Consider the following 12,345-nt stretch of genomic DNA (forward strand, 5'->3'; position numbering starts at 1 on the left):
GTATCGATATTGCAATACACTGCATTACAGAAAAGCTATTAAAAATTAAATAACATGGAACCCGTCTCCTCCCAAAATTGAAAAAGATCTGGACGAGAAAATAGGAATCCATTAATTTTACTTGGACTAATTTGATAAAACATCACAATGCCGTGAAGTCTTGAGCCTTGACTAACTTTGTCAGTTTCAGGAGTAGATATATGGCCAATGAAATTGATCTACATAGTGTAAAACTTCAGACCCTCTGCTATGCTTTTCAAAAGCCGTAATGGCAAGGTTCTGTATCTATAGAATAGACTACAAGCGTGTTTATATATTTACAGAGAGACTTAAACTGTTTCTTTAATTCAGTATTGATTTTCAACTTCGAGCTTTTACAAGTCAGTTACTAACAATATGGTTATAAGATTACATGTACTTATACATTCATACACACTTTTTTTTTTTTTTTTTTTTGGGGGGGGGGGTAATTTTGTATTGTTCCTCCAAATGTAATACAAACAAGAACAACATACAATTGAATGAAGTAAATAAACCTTTTCAATATTAATTGCTTATAAATAAACATAATTGAACAAAACATAATTTACAGTATATATAACTGAACTTGAAGTACATAAACATTAAATCAATTGAACATGTTATTTACTCTATATAAAAAAAAAAACAAAACAAATCTGGAGGTTATTTTATTGGTACAAAGGACAAAGTCCTGCTCCGTCATGCCACCCTCCCTCACACAAACACACCCACACAACACACACACACAGACACCTACACATTACACATACACACACCCGCACTCACGCAAGTTCGTGGGAAATCTAGTACAAGTTTAAAATACACATTTACTTAAATTTCAATACATTACTTTAAACATAGGAATAGGAATTCTATGCGTTTTTCGACCGGCGTGACGCAAAACACCTTTAAGGGTGCCGCGAGAGAAATTTATCAAAGATCTATTGTTGATGCATTTTTAAATAAAAGTCAAATTCGTGAAGCAAAATAATATTAACGGCTATCTATTTTCATTATGAAATAATATTTGAAAAAAGTGTTATTTTCTCCTGGCTCGCTTACCTCGCTCGCAAAATTTAGAATCTGATTTTAAGCTGTGATTTTGAGTGCCTGAATGTCTCGTTATTTTGGGGTGCCAGAATATGACAGGGAGGTGTCCGAATATTTCTTTGTTTCTATCGAAAATAAATTATACCATGCTCGTTCGCTTTACTCGCTCGGAATGTATAGAAACAGGCTGATTCTAGGCAACGAGTTGACCGAATATTCACATATTCGTGAGGTGACTCGCTTACTCGCAATTAAAAAAAGAAGAATGTGCCTATACGTGTATATGGCACTTACGACTACCAGCGTGATGCAAAATGAATCTTCCGTTATGAATTTGGGAAGGGGTGACAAGAAACTTTTTATTCCCTATTTCTGTAAAGGTTGTCTTGTTGACTATGAAAAGGTTGAAAAACGCTGACGAAACTCTTTTAATAAATTTTTTTAAAGGATAATCTAATGCCTGCTACCCACGAGGCGACGTTTGAAAGCGTCATTACCTGCGTTAATCAAAACTGTGACGAGGAAAAAAAAATAGCCCTTACGTCAGTAATTAAATATACTTTGATTTTTTTTAACTGTGTATAGTGCACCCACATTTGTACTAAACAACTTTCTCATCGTGCGCCAAAGATCTATTATTGACGCAATCACGTGTCAGCCAAAATGGCGCCTCTCTTGCAGTGGGCATATATGTATTTCTCGTACAAAATACAGGATACTAGTAATAGTACTGTCTTCAACTGCTTATTTTACTTTAAGATGATAAAGTTCAATTCTGGTCATGTGATTGCATTGTGACAGAAAGTGTCTGTAGACATTATTGGAAAAGGGTGATCTTGTAGCACATGATATTGTTTGATTCTGCTGTACTTTATACGTGGTTTAGGAAGAATCAAAATAAAAAGAAATTTGACTTAGTCCCACTGAGAGTAATATACACAAGACACAAACATGTTATGGGATTAAGTACACAAACATGTTGCATGTAAGTTTTGTCTAAACACTTTAGCTATTTCTTGCCATATTGATTACCATGCATATAGTTTGTCGAGTCATCCTTTTCAGGGGCCATCTTTTTTAAAATAAAAGTTATTCTTCTACATTAACATAAAAGGAAAGAGATAGCTCACAATTATTGTTGTCACCTCTACCAAAACTTAACCTACTCTTTAATTAAAGCGTTTGTAATGGTAATCTAAGGGCTCGTTCAGATATACCTCAGCAAATCGGCGATTTTTTGTTTTATTTTGATGTGTTTGTTGGATAACGTTAAGTTCTGATTCATTTACACGAACAAAGACAGCGGCATTTTTTTTTGGCGGTGGTTCACCGCGACATATCTGAACGGGCCTTAATGCGGTCTTGTTAGTAGCCTAATGAGTCATACAGTTCTGTCCAGTTCTGCGATCATAGCTGTAGACTAATAGGCGGAGGCCTAAGCGAGCACTACAATTCTTTTTTTCCTGTGTAGTAGAAGGATGACAAAACAGACACATCATTACAAAAAAAAAAAGGCCTATCCTCTCGAAAGTGGCCTACGTTAAGCCTGTCTTGACTTAGTCCACTGCCCAATCTGCTAATGGGTGGCCAGGTTTCAACAAGTAATCTCCATTTAAATATTACTCTAATTATGCAAAAAAAGGGAAAAGAATGGGACATGAAATGAAAATAAGAAATTAATTTCATAATTTTTGTCTTCCTTAAAGTTTATTGGGATTCATTTACCTTGGCCTAACATCTTAGGACATATTCCACCGAGCTGGAGAATGTCGATGACGAGATCGCAGAAAACCGCAGATTTAAAATTCGTAAGACCGCCAGACTCTGAAAAGATGTCACATATGGGTTTCAGTACCTTATCCAATTTGCCAGCGTCACTACTAACATAACTTAATTTTCCCAGTGTGGATGCTAGGTTGGTACAAATGTAGTGCAGGGATTCGAGCATTTCTTTGTTTTGCTTCTCGTCAGTCGCAATGACGGTTGAGATAACAAAGAGTATGGCAACGATGATCTTCATGTTAGTTCAGTTTCAGGCTTCTTTGGCTCGTTCTTGATATCCTGTGGAAGTAAGAATGATACGGAATTATCACTGTTATGCCAATTAAAGCATCAAACGAAAAAGCGATCTTACCGCGACGTAAACGTGTAGAAGGTTGACAACAGTTTTAATATAATTTGTTCCATCATTCTTTCTTCCAAAAATTCATGCCTTTTCAGATAAGTATAGTTCTCACTTTAGGATATATGATGTACGATGAAGAGCGTGCTAGAGATCAGATGTGGAGCTTATGATTACAAAATGAGCGAGATAATTTTCGATCAAATGTCTGATATCTTGAAAAGTTTATCAAATATTAGGCTCTCACAAAATATTGTTTTACAGAGATACAAAGGATACGTATCAGAAGCGAAATTCTCATTTTCTTGTTTAATTAAAAAGTTCAAACATAAATATATAATTATACAACATACAAACAGTGTAAATTAAAAAAAAAAAAAAGTAGCACACAATGTGAAAACAACGACAACGCCATACTTCGTATAAAATATTGTTTTTTCCAAGTCACTTATCATCAAGTGAGCTAATCAAAATATTTTGAATTCCACGTCCCTTTATCACGACTTGTTTGTCATGTTTTTGTCCAAATAAGGCAACCTTCATGACTCACTGACTTAGACCCATAATGCCTTTAATCTCCAAACAAAAGCGCCCGTGCCCCTTTCACGTTCATGCCTTAAACGGATCGTTTAACAATGCTAAATGATATGGTGTAATATTGAAGCGGTAAAACAAAATCACCCTTCAAAATGATCAAGAAGTGCCTCAAAAATCTTTCAGTGACCGGTTTTTTACCATACTCGTTTTCTCTAATAGACTGTAATTTTATGAAAACCCTTTGGCAAAAGGTTTTCAAAATTTGTAATTCCAATCATAAATATCTTGATAATCAGACAGGCGATCGGCTTGTAAATTTCATGGGGTTCCTGACTGACCTAAAGGTTTATAATTATCATTGCAGCATGGGCTAAATCCAGGATGTTGTTTTAGAATCTGAGACAAAGTGACCGGATCCCGTTAAGTACTCGTCGCCTTGAAATTCCGACTGACTTTGTCTGTGCCTCACACAACACCCGACGCCCACCTGCCAATATAGTGGCAAAAACATGATGATGATGACATTTCCCCGTCTTTAAATGTTTTGTCTTGTAACAACGCTTTTTGTCACTCATATGTTGGCTAATAACCCCTGCCTCTTTATAAGGTACGATTGTGAAAAATGATAAATGTACAATAATGATAATAATAATGATAATAAAAATAACAATAATGATAATAACAATAACAGCAATGATAATGATAATATTAATAATGATAATGATAATAATAATCATAAGTAATATGTCTTGTTTACCCAGGCAAGCCTCATCAGTATTAACACAGTTCTCCCCTAGAGCCCTAGGTGCAATCTACACTGTTGCCATGGGTGTCGATACTTACGTAATACCTATTCATCAGGGGGGATGAATGAATAGATCATCCCCCCCTGATGAATAGGTATCAGTTACGGATCGACACCCATGACTGTTGCAAGAGTGGTATAAATTGATTTGACTTAGATGATTACTTAAAATAAAAAGAACTTATTCACAATCACATTTTCAGTCATAATACTTTTCAATTCAATTCAATTCAATTCAATTCAATTCAATTCAATTCAATTTTATTTCGCAATATAAAAATCAAAATATACAAAGTAACAGTAAATTTTAACTATGTTTACAAAGGTTATATGCGGGGCTTTCCATGAAGGTTGCGAGAACCTGTGAAGTTGGATCGCCCTTTAAAGAATGAAAAACAATACAAAAAGAAATACATGTATAACATATTATAAGCACATAACAATAAATTAAGTAAAATAAGCAAAGTACAAACACTTCAACTACCTATAAAACAAGAGAAAGTAAAATAGAGAGAAGAAAAACAATATATAAAGGGGAAAAAAAGGAAAGGAAAACAAGATAACAATGAAAGAGGGTTCAGATATAAAATTAGAAAAAAAGAAGAAAAAAAAATCAACAACTGTGCTGATTAATAATTATTTAGTAGTAAGATTTTATATTGTTTTCTAAAGGAAGATATGAATTGTGATTTCGTTATTACTTGGGGAATCATATTCCACTGTTTAGGACCTAGATAACTCATTGATTTAGCTTCATAACTAGACTTAACAGACCATAAATGAAATTTGTTGGAAAGCCGTGTATTATAATTATGAATTTGACTATTATATTGAAAGAGGTCTGAAAAGGGGGCAGGTAATAACTTGTTTTTATATTTGTACATAAATGTTGCGATTTCTTACTTATTTATATCATATATATTTAATAACGATAGCTTCTTAAACAAAGGTGCGGAAGGTGCTAGATAATGAGAATTGGTAGCTATTCTTAAACATTTCTTTTGAACTTTAAATACTAAGAATGACTGCACTTCACGAATTACATTATTCAATAGAAATGTAGGATCATTTATTTATTGGTTACTTTTATTTATATTCCATGTAAATTTAACAAAACATTATATATTTTACAAAGCACTAATATTTCTTTAAGTAAATATGGAAGTAATTAATCATAGTAAACATCGGACGTGAAAGAATATTCTGTGAATCATCAGATACGGAAATGAAACATGAACCTACTAAAAAGCGAGGCTTGTTGCGTGTTTACTGAATTCAACTACTGACTTAATATACAGTGGGAGAATAAATCGCTTGTTACATGTGGGATTTAAGCCTAATTACATATCCTTGACCAGTCACGCCTATTATCAACAATTTGTGAGCACTCTTTAACTATCTACACACAATATGTAGCTGCATGAGCTGGGCTAAAACGGGCAATACTCTCGTAGAACATAACTATAACATTTTCAAGTTTTGTCATTTCAAAATGTTCACGTGTCCAAGGCATGATTGAAAATCAGTTGAAACAAACTTACAGGAAAGACTTGGATAATAAACATAACAATAACGTAACATTTCTAATAACGTACGAGATATTTCATTATTCGATTTTTTTTTCAAATTACCAAACGCATGAACAAATCAAGACAAGCTACACAAATTGTTTTGAAATGCATAGGCCGATCTTGAAGCTTATTATTTTGTAAAATCGACGAATAAGAATTAAACTGACTGACTTAATACTTAATGGAGCACTTTTCACCCTCTACTCTTCGGAAAAATTCAAACTGTTTGTCATCTGTTGGCTGCTTTTATAAACGGGCCGTTAAAAATATTCCAAAGTCACACATGAATTCTGCTTCTGGCTCAGAAAAACGACAACAAAGTAATGAAGACATTTGTCCCTAGCCTCTCTCAGTAATCCACCTCCCAACACGAACTTCCTTACGTACCCTATTGGAATGTATTGTTACGAGAATTAGTTGTAGATTCGTCATGTGTTTTGGGGTCAACGGGGACATTGTATGCTAATTGGCGTCGAAGAAAATATGGGGATTTCCACCACCATGTCTACGCTTCTACTTCCACCAGTCATTTGTACCCAACGCATTACACACTTTCAATAATATTGTACAAAATTTGATATATTAATCATATTTATCGATTTAACCTAGAGTCTACACACCAGTTTTTTTAATGATATGAACCTCAAATGAACCCCAACCAGATAACAAATACAAATGTAAGAGCAGTAGAGGAAGTAAATTGCGCACATAATAGAATTAAATTAAATGATCAGGATGATAGTGATAGCGAATAGAACAACAAATTGAAGGCAGAGAAAATAAAGTAGTAGCGAAATAATATTTCATGAAAAAAGTTTGATATGAACAATAATGAGTATGTCGACAATGTAGAGTTACATACATTTGGTTCTGTAAACAAATTTTTTTCATTGGTTGTTTGAATGTTTAAACATGTGTGTGTTTCTACTGTTACTTTATTTTTCTGTCATGTGTTCTTGTATTGTCACTGAATACTGGTGGAAAGCATATTTCCACATTTTGTGAAAGAGAAGACAATATAATAACTGAAATTAAATGAATATCTTTAAAAAAAAAAAAAAGCTCGTTTGAGCTTCTTCTTCCTATTTCTCTTTGCTTGAGTTATCATTCGTATTGGCAATTTGGTCGAAAATCAGTTCGTCTAAGTATTATCCCGCATTTCTAATAATAGATCTAATTATTTCTTTTCTTTTGGTTGTTTCTGGTGGGGGGGGGGGGGGTGTCCATGTGGTCTAATCGCCAGTTTGTAGGACTTTCAGGAAGTTTTCTGTCCAATCTCGAGAAAGGTGTTGTGTATTCATCACTTGCGGTTATTGCCATTATCCAAAGCATCATCAGTTTTCAAACATTTGTATATGATCGTCGTGTCCCGTTTTTGTGTGAAATGTTGCTGAATCATGAGTAACGCTGCGCCGAATTATGCCTTGTTTTCTTCATGTATAGAATGGCATATGTTACCTCCCGCCTTTAATGATTACATTAAAGGTATTACAAAGTTTTTGGGAAATTTTGAAAAAATGGGTGGATAGTGATTCTTTACAATTTTAATATATTTGGATGCCCCATGTGGATGTATTAAAAACACCAGAAATGTTAGCCCCTAAAACACTCCTGCTTTTGAGAAAAAATGAATATAAAGATTTACCGGTGCTCCCGGTAAATTTTGATAAATTTCAAATAGCTCCTGCGGCCGTACAATGGTAGCTGCGACCATGAAAATCTCAGAGTATGTAGTTGTGGTATATAATTTCCGAACGAGAATAGCTAATCAGTCACTTTTAGTCAATAAACATTGTTTTATAGCTTAATTAATATCTTGACCTTGAGAGGGAGCTATTCAACGTGAAGTGTTTATTATTTACAATTTCATAACTTTAGAGTCGATTTCGACCGCGACAACGATCACTGAATATTGTAGGATCGTATATGCTTCCAATAATCATTTGAACCAAATTCATGACCCCATATCAACACTTTGTATTAGCTTTAAGCTTTCACAGTGTAAATCTTGAAATATCGAAATTTTCTTTTGAAATATTTTAATTTCAATTTGATTCAAATAACCACTGCATATATAATGAGATAATTGGACTTTGTTGGGATGGGGCCTGTCAAGAATACCCCCACGTATCCTCTGCGTGGGACTAGATATCAACTATAACAAGACAAAGTGCCTGATGGTATCCAAGAAGAGCAGTCCAAAATGTAACTTGAAACTGAAAGAACAGATTATTAAACAAGTCTCCTCATTTTAACTACCTCGGCAGCATGATCACCGAGGATGCAAGATGTGAGACAGAGATCAAGAGAAGGATAGCTCTCGCTAAATCTGCATATTCTAGTTAGACAAAATTCGGACAAATTGAACAATGGGTATGAGGACTAGAATAAGATTACTGAATTGTTACATCTACCCAGTACTTATGCATGGTAGTGAAACATGGACTTTAACCTCTGATACTAAAAAGCGTTTGAAAAGTTGCGAAATGTTTTTTTTTTAAAGAATAATGATGGAAATCCCCTGGACTGACAACGTTAGTAATGAGAGAGATTTTACACGAGCTGGAGATCAAATGAAAATGAAACGTGAGATGTTGAAGGCAGTTGAAGTTCATGGGTCACATTACACGTAAAGAAGGCCTAGAGAATCTTGCTGTGGCAGGGAAAATTGTGGGAAGAAGGAGTAGGGGAAGAAGGAGGATACTTTGGATGGACAGTCTGCAGAAATGGTTGGAAGAGAGAGGGAGGAGAGAGAGAGAGAGAGAGAGAGGGGTGAAAGAATTGGGAGGAGTACTAATACAGTTGTTGAACAGCATGGCACTTAGAGAGAGAGAGAGAAAAAAAAAAAGAAGATAAATTATTGAAGACTGTGGACCCTTTGAGCGATTGTAAAAGTAATAGAACAACGTCTATGCATAGCATAGATACATATTGCATAAATGAATCTATTTGTAGTCAGAACAACATATGTTATTTTGTTCTTTTTGTTCCTCGTCACAGAGGATTATCTCTCTCTCTCTCTCTCTCTAGCTCTCTCGACTATTGCGTAAAGCATTGCGAAATTTTGATAAGCTCAAGCACTGTTCTTTTGTGTAAAGTGAGATCGCATGACGACCCAATAAATTGTACCCGTAGACTATTCATCAATAATTTCTTTTATTGTTGTTAAAATGCTGCCACGCAATGGCATATGCATGCACAACATATCTGGTGCAGTACTCTTCTCTCTGAAGTGATGGGTCACAAGAAGAAACTAATGGTTACTCTTTAGCAGGGCTCCCACTTAGCCGAGTTGGAGCCTCGAGTTGTTGCGAGCTTATGGCAAGCCGTTTTATCATTAAAACATATTCCTTGATATCAAGAATTTAATTCTTGATATCACGAAATCAATTCTTGATATCAAGAATTACCATTGTTTTACAACGTAAAATTATTTCTTAATATCAAGAAATACGTTTTAATGATAAAACGGCTTGCCATAAACTCGCGCCAGCTCGCCACAACTCGAGGCTCCAACTCGGCTAAGTGGAAGCCCTGCTTCACATCTGTTTTAAAAGCCCTACCACCTAAACATAATGTTAAAGGGCCACTCTAACCAAAACTGGCTAAAAAGGAAAAAAAAAACAGGTAAAATAAGTTTTGACGGAGATTCCGAACATGACAATGACTTTTCTTACAAATCATCATTAATTCTAGAATCTAGCTTTAAAAATCACGACTCATAACGCTCAGAAAAAGCCAGGTTTCGGAGCTGTATTGCGCAATAGCATATGACGTCACTGCAGGAGCCTCTCTGGTGAAAAGGAGGGTGATTTAGGCATTAAAATGTCTTTAAAAAGGCAAACTATGATATTAATTGAAGAAAAAAGGGACATTTATTAGACAAATAATATGCACTCGATAACCCCAGTACGTTTTTGGCAATTTCGTATGAAATTATCAAATCGGACATGCCCGCAATGACGTCACATGGGTCATCAAGTCACCTGACCGTATTACCCCTTTTCGAGGGACGTAGCAAGGGGGGGGGGGGGGGGTAGTGACCACTTTTTTGGGGGGAGGGGCCCTCGATGATTTAAAAATTTGCACTCCCCCTTGGGCGTCAGGGGGGGGGGGGCCATCGCCCCCAAAGAGGTAAAAAAAACACGTGTTTTGACACGGTTTTTCCCCAGGGGGGGGGGGGGGGGGCGGGCCCCCTGGATGCGCCACTGTCGGGCCTATACCTCAATTTCCTCATCTTTCTATGCTCATTACTCAGCCACTATACATTTTTATCAAAATTGTTTGGCAAATGATATTTATTTGTAATCTTGAACATTCAGTGTAAGTTTCGTTTGATTCTGTGAGAATTCATTTTTTTAAAACCAGAACTCAAGTTCATCTTTAGGTAGTCTAGTATTTAACTAGTTTCTGTTTATTCTATATATGATGATTATGATTAGCACGAAGATGAAAATTCATAACTCCACGATATGGAGTATGTTGATGATATTATGGCAGAAATAACAATTAGTGTCAGGTTGATAATCAGTTTAAACAAACTTACAATACAGAATTTTACAATATGACTTGGATCATAACAAATTGAAAACAGTGTACCATAATCTACGAGAAATTGCATTATTCGCTTTGTTTTCAAACTACCAAGCGCATGGACAAAACAAGACAACAAGTGTTTTGGGGAAATGCATTTAGGCCGACGTGGAATCTTGTTTTTTTAATACAAAGTCATGTAGACGATATAACTTACTTTGCTTCCAGCGTCACTTTTCACCCTCTGCTCTTCTAAGAAATTCAACGATTGTAATCTGTTGGCTTCTTTTCTAGATGTACAGACGATTGGCAAAATACTCCGAAGTAACACTCCTTGGTCCGGATCACGAGCTACAGAGCGACAATTTTCCTCGTGCAACCTAGACTAGTTTCAGCTTTAAATGTACTTTACCTTTGTGTAAAAGTAGTGGGTGTGCGCACACACTGAACATGGATATACCTGGCTACTATTATGAGAATAATCATTCTATTGTCAGGTTACAGGTAGCCGCACGGTGTATTTTGAATTTGTGGAGACAGAAAATCTGCGGCTGCCATACGGCTCTCGATTTCGGGGCGTACGGCCGCCGTATTCTAGCCGTAAAACAAATGTGACCTAGGCATTAATCTCAGTTTAAGGGTGGAGGCTTCGAATCTGTATTACCGGTTTACATTTTGTTTTAATGTCATCATTTATTATCAACATTTTATATACACGTTCAAAAAACTTGTTTTATATTGAATAAGTTGTATTTCTAAAATTCAATTTGATTTGTATGTTGGAGAAGAAATAAATTCAATTCAATTCATTTCAAATATGCATAAATTAGGTAACATAACGATCAATAAATGCGCTAATGAACTGAAAACAACTTAATGTGCCATTCAAGATTCGCTTTATCTCTCTCTCTCTCGCTCTCTCTCTCTCTCTCTCTCTCCCTCTCACCCTATCTCACCCTCTCTCCATCTCCCTCCCTCTCTTGGTGTGATGGCTTACTCGATGATTATATTCAGTTTAATACTCACCCAAAAATTTGATTAGATCTAAAACAATTAAGCATATAGCAACATTTCAGTTTAGAATTCTTGTTTGATAATATTGGCTAGGGCGTCATTTTTTAGAACTCTTTTCGTCCCTTTCCGTCTTTTTCTCTCTTGAAATTTGTAAGCCTGGGTTGCCAAACGCAGGGGATCTCGAACCAAATCGACTTATAATATTTAGTGAATTTGTTATAATTTGATGTTTCCAAATAAACAAATTTTTCTAGTTTTTCTACACCAACCTATACCGGATTTGTTACATCATCGGCTTAGCAGTACAACATCGGCCTATATTATACAAAGCTTGAATGTCGTTGGTATCTTATTTTAGAGTTCGTAGAGCCTGAATAAATTCCATACAAATTGATCAATAAGTACACATATCTGTAATACTTTTGTATCGGGAACGGAGGAATTTAATGTGATGATTAGAAGTGTCAACAAGTGAAGTATTGAAATACGGACCTTTGTGTTTTTCACCAAATACCTCATATGTATGCAAATATATAAATATATATACTTTGTCTTGTTCTGTTGCGATTGCATTGTGAAAGAAACGCTGTGGAATCGATCAGAAAAGGTTGATCATCTAGCATATAAGTAATGGTGTGTACTACAAGGTTCTGGAATCATCAAAATGATAAGAAATTTGGCCCAGTCTTGGT

General features: G+C 35.4%; 1 protein-coding gene across 1 annotated transcript in view; it reads left to right on the top strand.

Moving 5' to 3' along the window:
- The window catches only part of LOC105447010 (ankyrin-3-like), a 39,058-nt gene extending 28,035 nt beyond the window's left edge, over nucleotides 1-11,023 (top strand). The window contains exon 9 of the mRNA XM_030993912.1: nucleotides 10,934-11,023. Within this exon, the coding sequence (XP_030849772.1) occupies nucleotides 10,934-11,023 (90 nt within the window). The remainder of the gene's footprint in view (nucleotides 1-10,933) is intronic.
- Nucleotides 11,024-12,345: the final 1,322 nt, after the last annotated feature.

The sequence above is a fragment of the Strongylocentrotus purpuratus genome, unplaced genomic scaffold (genome assembly GCF_000002235.5).
Source record: "Strongylocentrotus purpuratus isolate Spur 01 unplaced genomic scaffold, Spur_5.0 spur5_contig_850, whole genome shotgun sequence".
In the NCBI taxonomy this organism is placed as follows: Eukaryota; Metazoa; Echinodermata; class Echinoidea; order Camarodonta; family Strongylocentrotidae; genus Strongylocentrotus; species Strongylocentrotus purpuratus.